At 40.8% G+C, this 24,317-nt stretch overlaps 1 protein-coding gene across 1 annotated transcript in view; it reads left to right on the top strand.

Annotated features, from left to right (window-relative positions):
- Positions 1-24,317, top strand: part of Ints2 (integrator complex subunit 2) — a 51,239-nt gene that overhangs the window by 7,296 nt on the left and 19,626 nt on the right. Inside the window, exons 8-16 of the mRNA XM_057775035.1 lie at positions 4,121-4,347; positions 6,093-6,218; positions 10,046-10,117; positions 10,205-10,319; positions 12,349-12,417; positions 14,213-14,347; positions 15,462-15,638; positions 16,615-16,723; positions 23,753-23,857. Of these exons, the coding sequence (XP_057631018.1) occupies positions 4,121-4,347; positions 6,093-6,218; positions 10,046-10,117; positions 10,205-10,319; positions 12,349-12,417; positions 14,213-14,347; positions 15,462-15,638; positions 16,615-16,723; positions 23,753-23,857 (1,135 nt within the window). The remainder of the gene's footprint in view (positions 1-4,120; positions 4,348-6,092; positions 6,219-10,045; positions 10,118-10,204; positions 10,320-12,348; positions 12,418-14,212; positions 14,348-15,461; positions 15,639-16,614; positions 16,724-23,752; positions 23,858-24,317) is intronic.

The following is a 24,317-nucleotide window of genomic DNA, read 5'->3' as shown; positions in this document are numbered from 1 at the left end:
GCTTTAGCTAGGCCTGGTGGCTCATACCTGCAGTCCCTGTATTTGGAAGACTGAGGCAGGAGGATTGCTATGATTTCAAGGCCAAAAGCTATGGGAGCCAGATGTGGTAGCACACACCTTTAGCCCAGCACACTGGAGTCAGAGGCAGGTAGACCTCTATGAATTTTAGGTCAACCTGGTCTATAGTTTCAGGCCAGCCAACGCTATAGAGAGAGACTGTGTCTCAAACAAACAAAAAGCCATGGGGGAAAAAATAAAAGAAAAAAAAGAAAGAAAGATATGTTTAAATTAGTGGTTGTCAGATTTAGTTTTAGAAACCTCTTTACAGTAATAAGAACCATGAAGGATATGAAAAGTTTTGTTCATATGACTTTTGTTTTTTGATATTTCCAATATTAGAAATTAAAAATTTTGAAATATGGAGTTTATTAAAAATGAAATAACCTCATTTAAATGTAAATAAGAGAGAGGGAGAGAGAGTGTGTGTGTATGCTTTTTTATTTTTGAGTTTGGTCTTGGTATTTACTAGATTTAGTCAAGGCTGGCCCTGAATTCCTCCTGATCTTTGTGCCTAAGCCTCTTGATTACAAAGATCCTAGAAATGCCCACCATGCTTAGTAAGCATTATATATATATATATTTTTTAATTTTATTTATTAAGCATACAATGTACTGCTGGCAAGGAAGGCACCAGGTCTCATTACAGATGGTTGTGAGCCACCATGTGGTTGCTCGGAATTGAACTCAGGTCCTCTGAAAGAGCAGCCAGTGCTCTTAACCACTGAACCATCTCTCCAGCCCTAAGCATTACATTTTTAAAAATATAAATAATCGTCCCTCCAAAGGGGGGAAACCCCTAGCGAGAATAGCAGTACTGTTTATAGGTTTTCCTATCTCTTCAGTATCTGGTTTAGTAGAGCCCTTTGGAGAATGTACTGGACACGAGTGAGAATGGGAGGGACAAAGGCACGCATCTTAATTTTATGAAGGACTCTTTGTACTTTCTGGTCATGTTGAAACAATTTGGGGACTCTCTAAGGTCCTGTTACATAAGAACTTCTAAGTAATTTATATTTTATAATTTAATCTATATGTTTATCACTTGTGTGTGTGGTGGTAAAATATATATAACAAAATATGCATTTAGTCATTTTTTAAGAACACAATTCAGTGGTATTAAGAACATTCACCTTGTGGGGCTAGAGACTCAGTAGTAAATGTTTGCTAGGCAAACATAAGGACTTGAGTTTAGAACCCTCGTAACCATGTAAAAGCAGGTGTGACTGCATTTGTCTGTATCCCGGTGTTGTGGGGGCAGGTACAGATGACCTGGACGCTTCCTGGATAGCCAGTGTAGCTGAAATGTCATGTTCCAGGTTCACTATGAAGACATAAGGTGGGGCAGCTGAAAAGATGGCCCAGTGGCTAGGGGCCCTTCCTGCTCTTCTGGAGGACTCGAGTCCCATGCTTGGCACCCATTGTGGGCCGCTCACAACTGTCTGCAATGCCTCTTCCAGGGGATCTGATGCTCTCTGCAGCCTGTGTTTCCGACCTGTACATATATACACAAAGACACATGCAGCTTGTATGCTTACACATGCACACACACACACACACAAAGGGAAAGAAAAGGACCATTGGTAATATTATGCATGCATAACCATCATCTGTTTTTAGGATTTTCTTTTTTTTGTGGTCTGGCCTTTACACTTGTTAGGTCAGTATTCTGTCACTGAGTTCTATATCCTGTGCTCTATAGACGCTGAACCTTAAACTGCCTAGACTTCTTTCCTGTAAACTGGTAATCGTGGCTCTATCTTTATTCTCGGTGAATTATGGATACCATTCTAGATACCTCCTATGGGTCAAATCATAGGATACTTGTCATTTTGTGTATGTTATTTCCTTAATGATTTCAAGGTTCATTCTGTAGCATGTGTCAGACTTTCCTTGGCCAGGTATGGTGACATATACCTTTAGTAGCTAGAAGCAGGATTGTGGAATAGATACAGCTCACATTCAGTGCCAGCTGGGCTACATTATGAAAACCTTCTCCTCTATAGAAAACACCCTCGCAAAGCAATTTCCTTCTTTTTCAAGATTGCCTAGACTGATTTTGGCGTCCTCTGTCTCTACCTTTGAGTAGATGAGATTATAGGTATATGTTAGCATGCTTGGTCTCTATGTTATATTTTACAACAAGGTTTTTGTTTGTTTTCTGTGTTCTTGAAATAGGCTCTTTCTTTGTTGCCTAGGCTGCCCTGCAACATAGTAGCCCAGGCTGACCTCAAATTTAAGTTTGAAGTAATCCTCTTGAATATTGGGTTTGATTATAGGCATGACTTCTGTGTTGAATGTTTTTTTCCCCCTCAACAGTTTTTAACTTAGAGAATACTTTAGTTTTTGTGAAACACTTATTTAGTGCTGCTGAGTAGAATTGCTTGTGCAGACTGACTTTCAACACGTTTCACTCTGGTGGACAGCATGCGTATGTTATACCATGAAATCACATTATTTTACATCCAGGACGCACTTCTTTTTATTTATTTTATTTTATTTTTTTGTTTTTTTGTTTTTCGAGACAGGGTTTCTCTGTGGTTTTGGAGCCTGTCCTGGAACTAGCTCTGTAGACCAGGCTGGTCTCGAACTCACAGAGATCCGCCTGCCTCTGCCTCCCGAGTGCTGGGATTAAAGGCGTGCACCACCACCACCCGGCTAGGAGTCACTTCTTTACAGTCCATTAAAGACTGCTCTTCAGCTTTGCTTTTTAAAAGGAAAGGAAACACATGTCCACTGTGTGATTGTTGTGTGGCTGTGTGCTGAGCAGTCACTATGCCCATCCATTGTGCACAACACACTTTTCTTCTTGGAATTTTTTTTTTTTTTTTTTTTTTTTGGTTTTTCGAGACAGGATTTCTCTGTGGCTTTGGAACCTGTCCTGGAACTAGCTCTGCAGACCAGGCTGGTCTCGAATTCACAGAGATCCGCCTGCCTCTGTCTCCCGAGTGCTGGGATTAAAGGCATGCGCCACCATCGCCCGGCCGGAATTTAATGTTTTTGTTCAGGCAGGTTTATTATACTTTACTTTGACATCAGTCTTAAGTATAACAAGCACTGCTGGGCGGTGGTGACACACACCTTTGATCCTAGCACTTGGGAGGCAGAGGCAAGTGGATCTCTGTGATTTCGAGGCCAGTCTGGTCTACAGAGTAACTTCCAGTATCACTAAGTCTGTTGTGCAGAGTAACCCTGTGTCGAAAAACAAAGGCCAAAAACCAAACAAAAGAGTAACAAGCAATGATTGAAGGTATATGCCACCATCCCTGGCTAAGGAAACACCTGTCCTTTTATAGTTTAGAATTGCTTCCATATGTGTGCTCTTTCTTTGTTCATCTCTTAGTAGGCACTGAGTGCTTGCTACATGTCCAGTACAGTGTAGCTTGAAGAGTGAGTGAAGACTGAAATAGCCCTGCCTCAAGAGCTGGGGTTGGGGTGGTGGTTATAGATTTATAAGCTCTTAATTCTGGTATCTTTAAAGGTACACAAACAGTACTGATATTTACTTCCTTGTTAGGAAGGAACTTGGGGTTCAGAGCAGTTCACTAAAACACGTGCAGCACATAATTAGTGGTGAGCCAGAGCTGAGGCTCTGAGGTCTCCAGACACCAAGTGCTGCTGCACTGCCTCATGTGGTGGACTCCCCGTGTGGGGCTGAGCCCGGGTCCTCTGCACACTTGAGCCCTCTCTCCAGCCACCACCCCCCCACTTGAGTTTTTTGTTCTATAGCCCTGGCTGTACTGGAGTTTGCCATGTAGACCGGCCTGGGTGCAGCAGTTATCCTGTCTCTGCCTCCAGAGTGGGCCGCCGTACTCAGATGAAAGTACTATTTAAACATTAGTCACAACTCAGTTTGCATTAGTTTAGCTTTTCCCCTGCAGTCGTGCAGCATGGGGTGAGTGGATGTGTGGATTTTGCGTTTTCTTGTTTAAATGGAACTGCAGTATGACAGGCTCCTCATGTGAGTTCAACTGCAAGTGCTCGCGTGATGAACTCTCTTCAGCTTCCTTTTAATATGATAAATGCTCTGTGCTCTCTCTCTTTTCTCAATTCACACTTACAGAGGAAAAGGGAGCCCAGCGGTTCTGTCCTTTGGCAGATGAGGAGACAGCTTCTCCTGGAGTTGATGGGCATTCTTCCTACAGTCAGGAGCACCCGCATTGTCGAAGAAGCCGAGGTGGAGATGGAGCCCACTGTGTCTGTGTACTCGGGGCTGAAGGAAGAGCATGTTGTGAAAGCCAGCGCACTCTTACGTCTGTACTGTGCCTTGATGGGGATTGCTGGACTCAAGTACTCAATCCTATATTTTACCCTTTTATCTTTTTCTTCTTGTTTCTAATCCCTGAGCAGTGAGCCAAGGCCTTTTATTAAGAGGCTCCGGCTTTGAATTTTACTAGCTTATGTCAAGATTGAAGGTGCTAAGGCCAACTGTCCTTAAGGAATATTTGATCTAATTTCTGATTACAAATAGAATTATGTAGATATTGGAGGGATGAGAGTATTTTATCAGATTTTAATCACAGTGTAAAGGACCCTGTGATTTTACCACTTTGAGAAGACACCTCTGAGAGATCTGTGAGTGACCCACGACCACTCCGGGTCAGGTGAAGACCCCTCTGTTTCAGATTCTTTTTTTTTTTTTTTAAGAGGGGGGTGCACCTCATGTCCTTGACTCGGACTGTGCATGCTCTCTCTCATAATACTTCTTTTGATTTTATTTATTTCATGTGCATTGGTGTCTTCCCTACATGTGTGTCTGTGTGAAGGTGTCAGATCCCTTGGAACTGGAGTTACAGACAGTTGTGAGCTGTCATATGGGTGCTGGGAATTGAACTCAGGACCTCTGGAAGAGCAGCTAGTGTTCTTAACCTCTGAGCCATCTCTCCAGCCCCCAGGATGTGGTTCTTTAGCACAAGGTTCCAAGTCTCTGCACTAGATCTTTCCTAATAGTGTCCTCAGCTGGTGTGGGGACATTCCTGCGTGTGTCTCCAGCCCATGTGCCTTTCAGTTCTGATGGCTGAGTTAAGCAAATGCTAGCCCATCAGTTTGGCTCAAATCTAAGTTGATACAATCCATTAACCCCATGATTCTATAATGTATAAACTGCCGTGAGCTCTGCAGGACACATAACCACATATGAGTAACATGTGCTTGTTATGTCTGTGACCTCTGCTATTGCTCCCTTGAAACGCTATTGGTCATTGAACCCAGTTTATTCGTTATTTGGTTTTTGCAGAGACAACAGTTTTCCATTTCTCAGTGATAAATCCATATGCCATTAAAAAAGCACATAATTGAAAAGAGAATTGGCCAATAATGATGAAAGTACAGGGTAATGTCTCAGGGTTTAAGAATGCTTCCTCTGTAACCTTGATGACTTGTTTTGAATCCCCAGCACTCACCTAAAACACTGGGCATGGCTGTACAAACCTGTAACCTCACTGTTGTGAGGTAGGGATACAAATGTCCCAAGAACTTTCTGGTCATCGAGCCTGGTGGGAACACCTAGTTTCTGTTTCAGTGATCCACCTTGCCTCAAGGCAATTACCCTCCTTCATGTGTTCACAGACATGAACATGCCCATACATGTGCACTATCATACACCACACATACACACACCATATACATACAACACAATAGATGTGTACTCTGCACTCACTGTACTACATACTTGCATGTGTGCATGTACACATACATATGCACACACACACACACAATAGGTAATTGAATGGTTTTGTTTTGTTTTGTTTTTGTGAAACAGAGATTTTCTGTAGCTTTGGAGCCTGTCTTGGAACTCACTCTGTAGACCAGGCTGGCTTTGAACTCACAGAGACCCACCTGCCTCTGCCTCCTGAGTGCTGGGATTAAAGGTGTGAGCCAACACTGCCTGGCTGAATGTATTTTTTTTTAAAGTGATGTTAAAAAGTTTGTACTTGAAGGATTAAAATGTTGGAAAACTCACTTCCTTCATGAACTAAAAGTAGATAAGCAAATAAATAAGTGTAAACTCTCGCTGTGTTTCTCTCTCCTTTCAGACCAACTGAAGAAGAAGCTGAGCAGTTGCTGCAGCTGATGACCAGCCGCCCGCCTGCCACACCGGCTGGGGTTCGATTTGTCTCCCTTTCCTTCTGTATGCTGCTGGCCTTTTCTACACTTGTCAGGTACCTTACCGTATAGTCGCTCTGCTCATTCAAGATATGCTCTTAGCCGGGCGGTGGTGGCGCACGCCTTTAATCCCAGCACTTGGGAGGCAGAGGCAGGTGGATCTCTGTGAGTTCGAGACCAACCTGGTCTACAAGAGCTAGTTCCAGGGTAGGCTCCAAAACCACACAGAAACCCTGTCTCGAAAAAAAAAAAAAAGAGATATGCTCTTTTTTCCTTATCAAAATGTATGCATGGGGGGCTGGAGAGATGGCTCAGCGGTTAAGAGCATTGCCTGCTCTTCCAAAGGTCCTGAGTTCAATTCCCAGCAACCACATGGTGGCTCACAACCATCTGTAATAAGGTCTGGTGCTCTCAGGCATACACACAGATAGAATACTGTATACATAATAAATAAATAAATTTAAAAAAAAATAAAAATGTATGCATGGGGGCGAGTGTGCAGTGCAGCTGGTGTGCTTGCCTGGCATGTATGCTGCCACCAGAAAATGTAGAGTGTGTTATTAGAAGTTTGCCACAGAGACTGGCCTAGGCATGGACAGTCACGGTCCCCTTCGGTGGAAGGACAGCAGCATCTTCTGAATACTACCGTTTTACTAATCTTTGTCAGAGTCTCTGCTGAACATCGTTTAAAGAGTCAGCGTTCTTCAAGAGTTTTAGAAGGCTTATAACTTTCCTTCCTACTTTTTCTTCTTTGGAGGTATTATCTTTTAGTTCTTGAGTAGTTTTGGGTTAGTAATACATTGTTTAAAAACTTTTTACAAACTTCAATACCTGTTTATTTTGTGTTTCGCTCCTTGGGGTGTGTGTGTGTGTGTGTGTGTGTGTGTGTGTGATTTGTACACCAGTGCTGTGATGTATGTGTGGAGGTCAGAGGACAACTCGCAGGAGTCATTTCTCCTTTTCTGCCATGTGGGCTTCAAAGATGGAACTCTGGTTGTCAGGTTTGTTGGCAAATCACCTCTTGAGTGATCTCACTGGCCCCACTACTTCTTTGGTGATGACCCTTCTAGGTATTAGCTAATTGAATTCCCATTCTCAAAGATGAACAATTATTATTTTTTTCTCTGTCTGGAAATACTACATATCTTCCTTTTCTTCTTTTCCTTCTGTTATCTTAGTACAGTTAGAATAATTTTAATTTGAACAATATATAGTTGTTTATGTTTATATTATGACTGTGTAAACATTGATAGCTCAATTATGACTAAGTAATTACTTATCTGTCTTTTAAAACAGTTTTGTTTTAAATTTTCTTGGTAGTCTATGTAATAACAATTAACTAAATGTTTCTCTCTCTCTCTCTCTCTTTTTTTTTTTTCCCTTTATTGAGGCAGTGTTTCTCTGTGTAGTCCTGGCTGCCCTGGAACTCACTCTGTAGACCAGGCCGGCCCCGGCCTCGAACTCAGAGATCCACCTTACCCCTGCCTCTCAAGTGCTGGAATTAAAGGCATACATCACCACTGCCTGAGAAACTAAATTTTGCTGGTTGTGGTAATTCATGCTTCTAATCCCAGCCATAGGAGATCAAGCCTGTAAGATTACCATGAGTTTGAGACTAGCCAAGGCTACATAGTGATATCCTGTCTCAAAAAACCAATAACAACAAAACAAAGCAAAGCAACACAGACACACAAAACTGAACAACAGAAAAACAAAGTGTAGCTAAATCTCTGGACCTAATCCGACTCATTAGACAGTTGAATCTTTCTTGGAAATCTTGCCCGGTCTTGACTAGATCCCTCTGTATCTAGTGTTCTGCAGCTATACACAGAAATTGTTCTTCATTGAGCATCTTTAGAGAGCAGACATGTGGGAGGTAAATTCTTCAGAGCAGGGGTGGACTTCTGAAAAGGCCTCCATTCTGACATTTGGCTAATGGTTTGGTGGCATGTAGAATTTTAAGCAGGAAGTAATTTCTTTTGAGGATTTTGAAAATGTGTGTTCCATTGTCTTCTAACTACCCATGTTGTGCTTCCCTGACATCATCCCGATTCCTGCTCCCTTTAGGTGTCCTCTTTCACTGTGCAAACGTGTAGTAGGCCTGGCCCTTACTGCAGTGCTCTTGTTCAGCCCCCTGTTCTGGGATTGCACATGCTCCTTCACTTCCTGTCCCAGTTTGTATCACCCTCAGCACCCAGTCGGTCCTTGCTAATACAAACAGATGTTAGTTCTAGGAAATATTCCTGAATTAATTTGATGACAGTGTTCTTCTCTTGGGGTTTCTTTGTCTAACACTTCTTTTATTTTTGTTTTATATATATGTGCATTGTTTTATGTGCATTGGTGTTTTGCCTGCATCCATGTCTGTAAGGTTGTCAGAATCCCTGGAGTTACAGACAGTTGTGAGCTGCCATGTGGGTGCTGGGAATTGAACTTGGGTCCTCTGGAAGAACAGTCAGTGCTCTTAACCCCTGAGCTATTTCTCCAGCCCCCTAAAGAAATAATAATTATTTATTTATTTAGTTATTTTATTTATTTATTTATTTAGTTTTTTGAGACAGAGTTTCTCTGTGTAGGTTTGGAGCCTGTCCTGGAACTCACTCTATAGACCAAGCTGGCCTTGAACTCACAAAGATTCATCTGCCTCTGCCTCCCGAATGCTGAAATTAAAGGCGTGTGCCACCACTGCCTGGCTCTAACACCTCTGCTTGAGTGACTTTCAGAGATGGTCATTGAATTTTCCCCTCCCACAATCTTCTGCGTGTTGCTTGTTCTTTTTGGGAAAAAAAAAAAAACCATAAAGCATATCGGAAAATTTACATAATTGTACACTTTGAACTCAGAGATCTGCCTGCTTCTGTCTCCCGAGTACTGGGATTAAAGTCATTAAATCTGGCCCAGCTGTTGCTTATGTTTTAACATCAGATTTTTATTTTCACCAGATTTTTATTTTCTTATATGGAGTAAGTGATCAGTCCTTAGTATAGTTCTTTTAACATTTTAACCTCAGAGACCTTTGTTTTTCAAAGGAATATGAAGTAATGTCACTCTCTCCACCTTGCAAATATACTAAGATTTGAGGTTTTGACAGTTTAGATTCATGAAACCAAATCCTTCATCTCTTTTTTTTTTTTTTTTTTTTTTTTTTTTTGGTTTTTCGAGACAGGGTTTCTCTGTGGTTTTGGAGCCTGTCCTGGAACTAGCTCTGTAGACCAGGCTGGTCTCGAACTCACAGAGATCCGCCTGCCTCTGCCTCCCGAGTGCTGGGATTAAAGGCGTGCGCCACCACCGCCCGGCCAAATCCTTCATCTCTTGAATTCTAGAACTGTCTCATGTTTCAATTATAATTAATGGTCCAGATTTGCAAACCATTAATTTGAGTTGCTATTTCAAAATAAAGGAGAAAAATAACTCCTAGGAAAAATAACTTCAGGATTGGAGAGATTGCACAGTGGTTAATAACAGTTGGTGCTCTTGCAGAAGACCTGGGTTCAGTTCTTAGCATCCACATAGTGGCTCAGAACCATTGTAATTCTAGTTCCAGGGAATTCAGGGACACCAGGCATGACATAGTACAAATGTACACATGTAAGCATATTCCTCATACGTGTAAAGTAAGAATAAATAAATCTTTAAAAATAAGGGGAAAGCTGGGCGGTGGTGGCGCACGCCTTTAATCCCAGCACTCGGGAGGCAGAGGCAGGCGGATCTCTGTGAATTCGAGGCCAGCCTGGTCTACAAGAGCTAGTTCCAGGACAGGAACCAAAAAGCTACAGAGAAACCCTGTCTCGAAAATCCAAAAAAAAAGCGGGGGGGAGAAATGCTGTCAGACTGCTTTCTTCTTGCTGTCTGGCTCACAGCTGCCGCCGCGTTGTCTCCGCAGCACCCCAGAGCAGGAGCAGCTGATGGTGGTGTGGCTCAGCTGGATGATCAAAGAGGAGGCGTACTTTGAGAGGTGAGGAGCCGTGTGTGTCCCCTCAGTTCAGAAAGCTCTTATTCATCTCCTCCTTGGAAATTCACAGTTTTTCTCCTGTTTTGACAGTACATCAGGGGTCTCTGCTTCTTTTGGGGAGATGCTGTTATTGGTGGCCATGTATTTCCATAGCAACCAGCTTAGCGCTATCATTGACTTAGTCTGTTCCACTCTGGGCATGAAGGTAATTTTTAATAATCTTTTTTTTCTGAAAGAAAATGTGTCTAAACTGAACATTCTGTAATAGTATAAAATAAATACATTGTGTTCTTTTAAGTAGTTTTAGATGTTTGCTAGTTTGAAGTTTTATTAAAAAATTCCTAGAAAGCCGGGCGGTGGTGGCGCACGCCTTTAATCCCAGCACTTGGGAGGCAGAGGCAGGCAGATTTCTGTGAGTTCGAGGCCAGCCTGGTCTACAAGAGGTAGTTCCAGGACAGGCTCCAAAACCACAGAAAAACCCTGTCTCAAAAAACCAAAAAAAAAAAAAAAAAAAATTCCTAGAAAAATAGGAATTTTTAGAACATTTATTCAAACTTTATGTATGTATGTGTCTGTATGTGCATATGTGTACAACTGCTGATAGAAGTCAGAGGAGGAATGGGAACTTATGGCGCTGGAGTCCCAAGCTGCTGTGAGCCACCTGACATGGGTGTTAGGAACCAAACTTGTGTCCTTTGCAGGTGCAGTCCATTGCTAAGTCATCTTCCAGTCCTCTTTGTTGTTGATTGAAACAGGCTGGCTTGGAACTCATGCTAGTCTCAATGGCTTTTTTTATTTCCTACGTAGATTTTCTAATTTATTATAAAGCTTAAATGAATAAACTCATTTATGTAAATATACACATAGGCAGTCATACATCTGTATCTTAATATTTCTCTTTTTTTTATTTGCTTATTATGTATACAATATTCTGTTTGTGTGTATGTCTGCAGGCCAGAAGAGGGCACCAGACCCCATTACAGATGGTTGTGAGCCACCATGTGGTTGCTGGGAATTGAACTCAGGACCTTTGGAAGAGCAGGCAATGCTCTTAACCACTGAGCCATCACTCCAGCCCCTCTTAATATTTCTCAAACTGTTTAAGATAAAACTGTGGCAAGCAGTTACTAAATAAAAATGTGAGTCTGCTGAATACTGTCAGGTTATTTTTTGTAGAGATTTTTCCAGTATCATTGTTCACATTGATGCATGAGAGCCCTTGATTTCCTGATATCTTACCATGTCTAGACAGCCCCGTTCTTTTTATCTTTTTCTTTTAAATTTATTTATATATTTATTCATTGAGATGAGGTCTCTCTATATAACCTGGACTGTCCTGGAACTTGGTATATAGACCTTGCTGACCTCAAACCTATAGAGATTGGCCTGCTTCTGCCTCCTGAGTGCTGGGATTAATGGCGTGCATCACTATGTCTGGCCTGCAAATTTGATTGGTGAAGAATGGTCCCACTTGTTTTATATTTTGTTGATTATTAGTAAAGCTAGTTCTTTCATTCTTTTTGTTTTTTTGAGAGAAGGACTTGCTTTGTAGCTCAGACTGGCTCAACCTGTCATGTGATTCCCCTCCTTTTCCACATAGGTGCTGGTTTATAGGTGTGAGTCGCCACACTCAGCTTACTAGACTTTCTTCTAGTTTACTTGTGGTTTTATGCTCTGCATTTAAATCTTTTTTCTCAGTTCTAGTGAACAAACACAGGACTTCACTTATAGTAGGCAAGCACCCTTTCACTGAGTTATATATACTTCAGTTCTCCATTGATTTTAAATGTTAGTCCATTTGAAGTACATGGTGTGGAGTGTCACGTGTATAACAAAGTGTATATGTATATGAAATATGTATGTTTCTTGTCTCCATTTCTTGGATAAACCTCTTCCCTGGTAGTTAGTGGTAGTAGCTATTAGCTAGTGCCAATAGTTAGTACTCTTTATTAAGTAATTTAAAAAGATGTTTTATGTTTATTTTTGACAGACATTCTCTATATTGCCCAGGTTGCTTCTGATCTCCTGGGTTCTCGTTCTTCCTGCCTCATCCTCCAAGGTGCCTGAGACTACAAGCATACATACAAGTGCATCTCTTGTGTCAGGCTTGAAAGAAAAGTTTAACTTTTGAACATTAATATTGTACATCATACCCGTTTTGGATAATAAATTCATGAGAGTAATTGTATTTCATCCAGTTTTACATGCTGTTGGAACTCTTTTTACTGTTGTAGATTGTGATTAAGCCAAGCTCCTTGAGCAGGATGAAGACCATCTTCACACAGGAGATCTTTACTGAGCAGGTACTTCCTTTTGTTAGCTACTGACTAAACTACTTAGAAGAATAAAGTGGTCTTTTTTTTTTTTTGCCATCTTAAATTTTTAATGATAATTTATTTCATCTTTAAACTCTCTGTGAATAATTCACTTAACATAACTCATTATAAAACAGTTGTAGCACGAGTTCTAGTTGCTCTTACTAAATAAAACCTGGAGTCAGATATCGGGGTGAAAGCTGAGAGATCAGAGAAGCAGTGCAGCAGCCACTCGAGACCTTTTACCTCTACTGAATCCTCAGACCAAAGGGGCGATCCCGTCCTCAGACTGCCTCCTCAGACTGCACTGAGCTCCTGTCTCCTCCTGCCTTATATTCCTCTCTCTGCCCAGCCATATCCCTTCCCATCTCCACCTCCCTAGTGCTGGGATTAAAGGCTTGGGACTCCCAAATACTGTGATTAAAGGTGTGGGCCCCCACCGCCTGGCCCCTAGTGGTTTAGCTCTACACTCTGATGTTTAGGCAAACTTTATTTGTTAAAAAACAAACAAAATACCACTACAAACAGTGTATGTTGAGTTTATATATTCTTGAAAACTTTAAGTGGTTACTTAAGGGTGTGGTTGTAGATATTGGTGTTGTATTTATGTGGGCTAACCATTTGGATTTCTCTGAGAAAACAGCTTAAGTCTTTACTTTGGTTCCTTAGTCTTTTATTTATATCTATTTGGCTTTATCACCCTTGTCTGTGGATAAATCCAGGAATAATTTTCTTTTCAGTAAGTTACTTCTAAAAGTAAAAATTAGTTTTCATATTCATTTGTCAATTCACTCATGTATATATCTGTCTCAGGAGGAAATTATATAATTTCCTCACTCTAAAGTCCTGGCTGGACTGGAACTTATTATATAGGCTAAGCTTGTTGTAAGCTCTGAGTTTTCTGCGGTCCTCCTGCCCAGCCTCCTCAGTGCTGAGATTTCAGCAGTGTGCCAGCAGGTCCAGCTCATCTAACTACTAGAAAAGAAATTAGCCCTCACAGCAACCCTTCAAAAGAGAAGTAACATGGTAGTCTTGTATTTTATTCATGTCAAAAGTAGATGTGAAAGGAAAAGGGGCTTCTGTAGAGTAAATTAGCCCAGCTACTAAGCTATGTTTTTAATATTATCACATGTGCATTTGTGTACTTATTTCTTTTCATTGCAGTTTTTGTGATAGTGTTGGAAATGGAGCCATTGGCCTTTGTATGCTGTGCTACTGCTGCAACACTGAGTTACTCCTCAAGCCCTTTAGATGAGTTTGTGTAAAAATAAATAGAAAATTAGAGATTTGTATTTAGGATTGTACTGGGGATTGTACTCAGGAATTTGCATGTGCTAGACAAACATCATAACACTGAGATGTATTCCTAGCCTTAGTGAGATAAAATCTCAGTAAGTTCTTCAAGATGGCCTTGAACTTGTGAGCCTCATGCTTCTTGTGGCTGAGATTACGGATGAATGTCCACACCTAATTACTTTTTTGTCACTTGAAAACCATGAAAATGTTTGTATACATGCCTGTAATCTAGCACTCAGGACAAAGAAATAAGAGGATTAAGAGTTCAGGGTCACCATCCTTAGGATATAGAGAGTTAGGGCCAGACTGATCTCCATGAGATCCTGTCTTAAAATAAAACAAAAAAATTAAAACTTATACCAGTTGATTCTCATCATTCATCCTCATGGATGATAGTCTGTATACTACGCCTTTTCTCAAACTAATTTTGAGTTTGTTATTTTATGTGTTACTATTTTATTATCTTAATGCTGTTTTTCCCTTTTAGGTTGTCACAGCTCATGCAGTTCGAGTCCCTGTCACCAGCAACCTGAGTGCCAACATTACTGGGTTTCTGCCCATTCATTGTATTTACCAACTTCTCAGGAGTCGATCGTTTACTAAGCACAAAGTGTCAATAAAAGTAGGACTTTACATTTAAATTTTCAACTGTAACTGTAGTCCTTTCCTGTGGTTTATATATATATACTGTTTGGTAGTTAGATAAATTGCTAGTTTATTTATGTAGTTAATTAATTAATTATTAGTATTAAGGTAATAATGTAGTTTATTATTATTAAGAACCAAATTTTAGATTTTTAAAACAATATCATAACCTATTTACAAAATGTACAGTATTATTTTCTCTCTCTCTCTTTTTTTTTTTTTCAAGACAAGTTTCCTCTGTGTAGCTTTGGAGCCTGTCCTGGTACTTGCTCTGTAGACCAGGCTGGCCTTGAACTCACAGAGATCCTCCTGCCTCTGCCTCCTCAATGCTAGAATTAAAGGTGTACACCACCACAACCACCTCACCTAAGTTACTTTCTTTTTTTTAAGATTTATTTTATTTATTATATATACAGTGCTCTGTCTGCATGTTTGCCTGAACGCCAGGAAGAGGGCACTGTAGATGGTTGTGAGCCACCATGTGGTTGCTGGGAATTGAACTCATGACCTCTGGAAGAGCAGCCAGTGCTCTTAACCTCTGAGCCATCTCTCCAGCTCCTAAGTTTCTTTCTTAATCAGGGTGTTTCTCAGAGGAAATAACCCCCTGCCACAATCTCGTTCTGATGGGAAGTCTTCCATGACACATACAGATCTCTAAATGTACAGAGTAGGGACTGTTCAAAAACTCCGTACAACCAGAGCCAGGCTTCTCATTGTCTTACATGTGTCTTTCACTGTCTTTTTCGATTCCTTGATAAGGACCTTTAAGGCAATTATAAAAGAGATAGTGTATTTTAGCTCCCCAAACTAATGGTGAGTACACTGATATGAAAACAGTTTAAAGCTGTACATAGTTCTATAGTTTTTTTTTTTTTTTTTTTTTTTTTGTTTTTCGAGACAGGGTTTCTCTGTGGTTTTTGGAGCCTGTCCTGGAACTAGCTCTTGTAGACCAGGCTGGTCTCGAACTCACAGAGATCCGCCTGCCTCTGCCTCCCAAGTGCTGGGATTAAAGGCGTGCGCCACCACCGCCCGGCCAGTTCTATAGTTTTGATCTTTTTTCTTTGCCTTGATTCAGTGCTGTTTTCTTCTAGGACTGGATTTACAGACAGCTGTGTGAAACCTCCACTCCACTCCACCCTCAGCTACTTCCTCTGATTGATGTGTACATAAACTCTATACTTACTCCAGCATCTAAATCAAATCCTGAAGCCACAAATCAGCCAGTCACAGAACAGGAGATACTTAACATTTTCCAGGAAGTCATTGGGGTAAATAAAATAATGTTTCGTTACATCTGTTACATCTCTGGCTTAGTCCTTATTTTTTTGTCCTTAGAGGTCTTATAGGTAATTTTGATTTCAAAATCAGATTAATGCATAAGTATGAACCCTTGTATACACAGTTACAAACTCATACATACTATGCACACACAAATGAGATTTTATTAGCTTACTAATAAAACATATAGTAGTGTTAATTGCCAGTAGTTTGTCAAATAGCACTTATTGAAGAGTTCTTTTTTATATATCATTTTAAAAATTATTTATTCCTCTTTTGTATGTATTCCTGAATGAATAGTTTTTGAGAAAGTGTCTCACTTTGTAATTGGGTGGTCTCAAACTCATAATCTTGCTTCCTCAGTTTCTGGAATACTGGAATAATAGGCTTACTCCACCGTGCACAGCTCAAGGAGTTGTGCTGAAGCCTCTTGTTAAAGTGTAATGGGTACCTTGAAAATTATGTACTGCTAAAGGGCTGTGGGGCGTTTCATCATATCCAACATGGTGTTGTTTAGCTTCCTGGAAATCAAAGATACACTTGGATTCAGTTGTGGACAGTTGGGTGAAAATCTTTTTCCTTATTTTGCCAGGAAAAAGTAGCAGTTTACGCAGACACAGTTAAATATACAGGATCTATTTTATGAATTGTTCTCTTTATGATAATTTCATATAGTGCTTCCATTCCTTCAAGTCTCTGAGAAGCAGCCTGGTGGGAGTACTGTGGAGAAGCAGTAGCTGAAGCCTTGTGACATTTCCTCTGTCTTAAATGACCAAGAAAGGATGTTTCCTTTTGTGGTCTCAACCTTCCTTTCAGTGGAGCAGAAAGTTGTTTGAGTTTGCTGCTAACCCAGCAGTCCTCTCCCAGTCCAGCTATGCTTGGTGCAGCAGCACTGGATAATCTGTCTGTTTTGAAAAAGAAAGCGGCTCTTGCAGTTTACTGTGTTAAAGTCTTGTATCCCCTCAGGGTGACAGCGCCCGCCTCAATCAGCGCTTCAGCATCACGGCGCAGCTCTTGGTGCTCTATTACACCCTTTCCTATGAGGAAGCGCTCCTGGCAAACACAAAGACTTTGGGTAAGTCCAGCAGAGCTGAGTGGTTCTGGTAGTTTGCTCACAGTCAGTCTGATAGCCCGGGGAAATCTAATGAGTAGGTAGTAAAGAGATGCTAGGAAGTTCTTTTAGCCTAGATTTCAGACCGTTGGTATCATATTGTGGGACTAAGATGCTGCATTATTTTTTATTTTAATGAATCTGATTTGAGAGAGGAAGGTCAGGTTAGAGACTTTGGGCCATGGCATAAGGGGTAGAAATGTCATTTGAAATGAAAGAACCTGTAGGACCTAGGTTAGGTTTGCAGGGATCAGGAGCTCTGCTTTAGATATGTAGAGATGTCCTTCTTTGAAGTGAGGACAGTGAGTAGGTAGCTGTGTCCTAGTAGATACAGGACTGAATGTCTTTTGCATCTATATGGTATTTAAAATTATGATATTACGATAGGTTCTCAGCAGTGGAGTGTAGAGGAAATCCAGGACAATATGGTGTCCTAGATGCCGAAAGAAGGAGGCTAGGAGTTAGTGATGACTGCTGTCTGGGCGCTGTCAGGTGAGCTTGAATGAGGGAGGAAGATGAGGACTGGGGTTCAGCTGATGTCTGCAAATAGCATGGTAGAGATCACTTTGCCTGTAGAATGGTAGGATGAGGACCTAATTATAAGGCCAGGCATGGTGGTGCACGCCTTTAATCCCAGCACTCAGCGGGCAGAGGAAGGCGGATCTCTGTTGAGTCTGAGACCGGTCTGGACTACAGAGTGAGTTCAGGAACAGCCAGGGCTACACAGAGAAACTTAGTCTTGAAAAACAAAAACAAAAAAAAAAATAAAAGAAGAAATAAAGGGAAAGAAAACCTAATTGTAATGAATTCAGAAGAGGGCTAGAGGACCCAGCATTATAGACCATGAGTAGAGAATGCACTTTGGGGAATTGTTAAAGGAAAAGAGAGAAGCAATATGGTAATTGTGATGGGAAATAAGGTCAGGAAAGGTTTATAAAAATTTTTAATTTTGTGTGTGTGTGTTAGTCCACCACATGTGTGGGTACCCATTGATCTCTGGAGTTAAGAGTACAGGCAGTTTATGAGTAACCTGATGTGGGTGTCTGTGCTTTCAACCACTGAGCTGTCTGTCTAGCCCTAACTTTCTAAGATGACAAGGGTACGTGTCACTACTTGTTGAGAGTGGTGTCGTGCCGAGAGGGGCTGTTGGAGCCAGTCAGTCTCTGGAGTATGTCCTCCGATGATGGAAAGAGGTGGGTGAGAAGATGCTGTCCCTCACAAAGCTTTCTCCGGTTAGGGGCTTTTCTCTGGTCTAGTTTCTTGTCTTCCAGGGGTGTGAAGAACTTCAGAACATGTCACAGTGTTAAGACAGTTTTTGTCTGGAGGCAAGAGATTATTTGCCTCAAATATATTCCTACCTGTGAATTGTGTTGTAGTTTCAGCACTTTGCTAATTGTCTTTTGGTTTAATCCTTACAATAAACATTAGCAACCACCCGGTGGGTACAGAAGTTCAGAGGTAGAATCTAGGTGGAATCCCATATTGGAGTGTTATAGCTGTTAAAACACACATGCATGTATTTATTGTTTGTTCAAAAATACTTACACACATGAGTATATTAATGTACATAGATATGTATATGAATTCTAGTTAAATGTTCATTTAAAAATCTTTTAGACAGAAGATAAAAATTGTACACATTTATAGGATACCATTAATTTAAGTATCCATCCAAAAGAAGATGTGTAGTAATAAAGGATGGTTTCCTTTGTACTTATTACTTAGTTACAATGTGAATACTCCTTGCATATTTCAAGTGTTTGTTTTTAAAACACTGTACATAGTACTTTATAAATTGGGCATAGTACAGTATAGTTGTATCAAAAGTATCTCAAAACAGACTGCTTTACCTAGTAAGAAAAACATCAGATATATAATTTTTTGTTTGTTTGTTTAAGATACGGTTTCTCTATGTAACAGCCCTAGCTGTCCTGGAACTCACTCTTTAGACCAGGATGGCCTCGAACTCACAGAGATTCACTTGCCTCTGCCTCTTGAGTGCTGGGATTAAAGGCATGCGCCACCACCGCCGCCTGTCTCAGATATATTATTTAGCTTTTTGTTTTTGAGACAGAGTCTCTTAGAGACCTGGCTGGGCTTGAACTCTCTGTGTAACCGAGTTTTGCCTGAACTCCTGACCCTCTTGCCTGCACACTTCCCGAGTAAGTCTTGAATTACAAGTGTGAACCACCGTGCCTGGCTGCAGTCTCACTCCTCAGTAGCTACAAGTATGGCTTGTTTAACTCACCCTCCAGCTTCATGCCATCTGAAGAGGAATTCTTGCCTTTTTCTACTGTGTCCTTCCACTGTCTGTAAATTTCCTCCTGGTCACCAGCAGAACAGACTCACTCACTGTTCATTGTCTGGCACATAGGAACCGCTGTGTCCAGCTAGGAAATGGGAATTTTACAGCTGTCAACCCTAGAGTCAAACCAAGCATTCACAGAGGAAATGTGCTAAGGTTACATGTCTGTAGAGCAACAGTATCTTCAACTTATTTGATTATTTATGTAATGTTGCTGGGCATAGTGTTCATGTCTGTAGCACTAGCACTCAGAGGGTGAGCAGTACTCGTATCTATGTTTGGTCACTTTTTTTTCTTAAAGAACAGCAATAACCACCGAAAAACAACAGAACTGCTGGGCTTCTTGGCAACAGCTACCTCTAATTCCAGGAGGCAGAGACAGGTAGATCTCTGAATTCAAGGCTAGCCTGGTTTACATAGCAAGTCCAGACCAACCAAGGATACGTATTGAGACCACATAAAATTTATAAATAGTAAAATTTTACAAATTTTAAAATTTTAATTTAATGAGAAAAAAATCCCGAAACTATATTTTTATTGTTTAGAGGTAAAACCACTATTAGAATTTTGTTAGAAAATCTTTTCTTTTTGTATATATGATGCATTTGTAATGTTAAAATTTTAATATATTTTATTATTGATTTCACTTATGTTCTGTGTGTTTGCTTGCATGAGTTTACATAGAGCATATGTATATTTGTTCATGTTTGCAAGTGTCTAGAAGTGAGCAGTTGATACCAAGAGCCTTGCTCTATCCTCTGGGTCCTCCTGTCTGTGCCTCCTGGCTTTGCAATATAGGCTTTTCCAGCCAAGCCTGATTCTATTGGAGTTCTGGGTAGCATCTAAGTTCAGGTACACATAACTTCACATGGAGCTCTTTATCCACTAATTTATCTTCCTCTTTTTTTTTTTTTTTTTTTTTTTTTTTGGTTTTTCGAGACAGGGTTTCTCTGTGGTTTTGGAGCCTGTCCTGGAACTAGCTCTTGTAGACCAGGCTGGTCTCGAACTCACAGAGATCCGCCTGCCTCTGCCTCCCGAGTGCTGGGATTAAAGGCGTGCGCCACTACCGCCTGGCTTTTAAAGCTTGTTTCCACCCGGTTCCGAACCTATTTATTTATTATGTATACAATATTCTGTCTGTCTGTATGCCTGCAGGCCAGAAGAGGGCACCAGATCTCATTACAGATGGTTGTGAGCCACCATGTGGTTGCTGGGAATCGAACTCGGGACCTTTGGAAGAGCAGGCAATGCTCTTAACCTCTGAGCCATCTCTCCAGCCCTTCCTCTTTTACCTTTATGTAAATTTACCTTAGGTTGTCAGGCTTGTGTGGCAGCCACTTTACCTGCTGAGCCGTCTTTTGTCTTTTGAGACCGGATCTCATGTGTTTCAGCTGGTCTCAAACTCACTGTGCTGCAGTGGATGGCCTTGAACTTCTGGTTCTCTTGCCTCTACCTTGCAAATGCTGTGAGTACACATGTTTGCTGCTATGCCACATTCATGACTCAACCCTAGGGGATTGTGCATGCTAAGCAAGTATTCTCTCAACCAAGCTTTGCGTACATCACAAGCTTGAATGGTTTGAATATGGTTGGAGGTCAGAGGACAACTTTTCAAGAGTTGTTTCTCTCCTTCCATCTTGTGTTCGAGGCCATGTCTTGAACTTCTGACTGGTTGCCCCGTTTCCTACTTGCATCTCCTGCTAGAGTGCATGAGTCACTGCTGGTTTTTATTTTTTATTTTTTTTATTTTTTATTTTTATTTTTTTAGACTTTATTTATTTAGTATACATACATGCCAGAAGAGGGCACCAAATCTCATTATAGATGGTTGTGAGCCACCATGTGGTTGCTGGGAATTGAACTCAGGACCTTTGGAAGAGCAGGCAATGCTCTTAACCTCTGAGCCATCTCTCCAGCCCCACTGCTGGTTTTTAATATGGGTTTTGGGGATTGCACTCAAGCCCTTGAGCACACTGAGCCGTCTTACCAGGCAACCCCAGAGCCTTCTAAAGCCTAGCAATTATCCTAACAAGTTCCTAGCTCTCAAGAAACTTCGACACTGATATTTCACGTTAAGTTGATCTTGAAGACTTAAGTAAAAAATTTTCATCTTTTAAAAAAATAATGTAAAGTCAGGCGGTGGTGGCGCACGCCTTTAATCCCAGCACTCGGGAGGCAGAGGCAGGCGGATCTCTGTGAGTTTGAGACCAGCCTGGTCTACAAGAGCTAGTTCCAGGATAGGCTCCAAAACCACAGAGAAACCCTGTCTCGAAAAACCAAAAAAAAAAAAAAAAAATAATAATAATGTAAAAATATTTATTGTTTTATTTTATGTGTTTGAGTGTTTTGCCTGCATGTATGTGTGTGTACTGCATACATGTCTGGTGCCTGAGGAGGTCAGGAAAGGACATCAGATCTCCTGGAACTGGAGTGAGAGCTACCATGTGGTTTCCAGGAACCAAACCCAGGTCCTCAGGAAGAGCAAGTGTTCTTAATCACTGAGTTATCCCCCCACCCCAATCTTTTTTTAAGTATAAAGTTTTTTAGGAGGTTTTGAGTTTGAGGCCAAAGACTTGTGCATGCTAAACCACATGAGAGGTTGAAACAAGAAAACCAAAGCATATTTTAGACCATTCTGGACCACAGAGAGAATCTATTTCAAAGGGCAAAAAGGTGGAGGTGGAGGAGCAAGATACCTCAGCAGGTAGACACCACATGCCCCACACAAGCCTTGAGGTGAAGACCTTTAGCGCTAGCCTTAGATCTTGATAAACAAATTAACATTTGAGTCCTTGTTGTGAAGCAGGCAGTTGACATCCGTGTCCTCATGTACCCTTCACAGTGGTGCTGAGATAGGCTGCTGAGTCTGTGGGAGGCACTGGGACGCTGAGTGTTGGAACCAGGATACTGGAACCTATAACCATTATTTGAGCTGTTTTCTGATAAATTCTTACTTAGTTTGTAAAAGATTTTTAGCAAACTAGGGTGAAAATTTACTAACTTATGTGGGTAATTGTATTAAGAGGTATTTGGTCTAAACAGACAATTATTTCATTTCTTTATTTATTTATCTTACACTGGTGTGTATTCATCTGTGCCATGACACAGTGTAGATAGGGACTCAATAGGACAACTTAAGAGTTAGTTTTTGGGCTGGAGACATGGCTCAGCGGTTAAGAGCACTGGCTGTTCTTCCAGAGGTCCTGAGTTCAATTCCCAGCAACCACATGGTGGCTCACAACCATCTGTAATAAGATATGGTGCCTTCTTCTGGCCTGCAGATGCACATACAGACAAAACACTGTATACATAATAAATGAATAAATAAATCTTTTAAAAAAAAGAGTTAGTTTTCTTTTTCCCTCATGTGGGTACTAGGAGTGGGTTTATATCTTCAGGGTTGATGGCAAGTGTCCTTACCCATAGAGTCATTTTGCAGCCCCGAATAACACTGATCTACATCTTATTCTTTTTTTAAAAAAAGGATTTACATCTTGCCATTTGAAAAAGAATAAATAATTATATTGGCTATTTGGATATCCTTTTGTACAGTATAGGTAACCTGAAAATTTCATATGTTCACATGGTTTACTGCAAAATACTTAGATTCGAATACAGAAGAATGAGCTAGAGGTGAGGCGGCAGTTGCTGGCAGAGACCGTGACTGTATGTGGCTACAGCACTCCACAGAGGTTTGAGAGTGGAGTTAGAGGCACAGGATTTGGTGAACGGTGTTTACAGAAGAGGACTGTGGCTGCAGGATGAAGGTTGTATTAAGGAGATGAAAACTTAGAGGCAGGAAAGTCAGACCATAGTGACCATGGGTGAAATAGGCTTTAAAATGGAATAGCATACAAAGGAATTAAGTTGGACTTGTTAAAAATAAAAAGAGTAGATGTTGCTAACAGGGGGTAGGATATAGGCAAGAAGGAAGTCAAATTCACATTGTTTAACATCCTTTATATAGATAGTCACCAGGTATCATAAATAACGTATTCAAAGCTCTTTTTGTTCTTTAAAGATAGTGTCTTAGGTAGCCCAGGCTGGCTATAAATTTACTATTTAGCTGAAGATGCCTTGAACTTCTGATCCTGCCTCCACCTCCCATGTGCTAGGATTACAGACGTGTGCCTGTAATGCTGGTGTTTCATGTATTGATTTATTTATATTTTTTTATGATTTATTTTTATTTTATGTGCCTTGGTGTTTTGCCTGCATGTATGTCTGTGTGGGGAGTGTTGAATCCACTGGAGGTGGAGTTACAGACAGTTGGTGAGATACCATGTGGGTGCTGGGAATTAGACCTGGATCCTCTGGAAGAACAGCCAGTGCTCTTAACTCCTCAGTCCTTTTTTCTCACCCGCCTGGTATTTTATAATTCGTATTGGAATCATCATGCTCTAAGTCTGTGTTTATGACTGCTTTGGGCTTTCCTAATAGACGTGGGGAAGTCTTGACTGAGCTCTTTCAGTGCAGCACATTTCAATTCAGGGCGCTTTCTAAGTCTTGCCCTGTTTTTCCCTTATAGCCACTATTTTCATAGCTGTTTTCATCTTTAAAACATCCATATATTAAGTGAATTAAAAGTAATTTCAAATTGTCTTGTTCCTGTTTGTTTTAAAAGTTAAGGGTTTTTTTTTTTTTTTTTGATACTCTCTTACTTCATACTTTTTGTCTTTTACTGGCAGCTTCCATGCAAAGGAAACCCAAATCATATTCTTCTTCTTTAATGGACCAGATTCCTATCAAGTTCCTTATTCGACAGGCTCAAGGACTGCAGCAAGAGTTGGGAGGTATTACTTGTTTTATTTATTTTTCTTTGCTAAAGTTTGTTGTATATATAATATACAACATACAATATATGTAGATATATAATAAGTTGTAGTCAGTGTTAAAATTGTAAACAATTCGCTGGACAGTGGTGGTGCACGCCTTTAATCCCAGCACTCAGGAGGCAGAGGCAGGCGGATCTCTGTGAGTTCGAGATCAGCCTGGTCTACAAGAGCTAGTTCCAGGACAGTCTCCAAAGCTACAGAGAAACCCTGTGTCAAAAAACCCAATCAAAACAAACAATTAAGAAACGAAAATGATTTCTGCTTCTCTCACTAAATCCATTACTTTACCCCTACAGATCGCCTCTCCCCTGTAGAACTGCAGCTGTTTCCTTATAGGGTGACCCAGATACAATTGCTGATATTTGGGCATTGGGGTACACACCTGCTATGTATGGGTGCCCACTACTTTTAATTTCTT

Source organism: Chionomys nivalis, chromosome 7 (genome assembly GCF_950005125.1).
Source record: "Chionomys nivalis chromosome 7, mChiNiv1.1, whole genome shotgun sequence".
Classification (NCBI taxonomy): Eukaryota; Metazoa; Chordata; class Mammalia; order Rodentia; family Cricetidae; genus Chionomys; species Chionomys nivalis.
The sequence above is the reverse complement of the archived record's forward strand: the minus strand, read 5'-3'. Positions and strand labels throughout refer to the sequence as shown.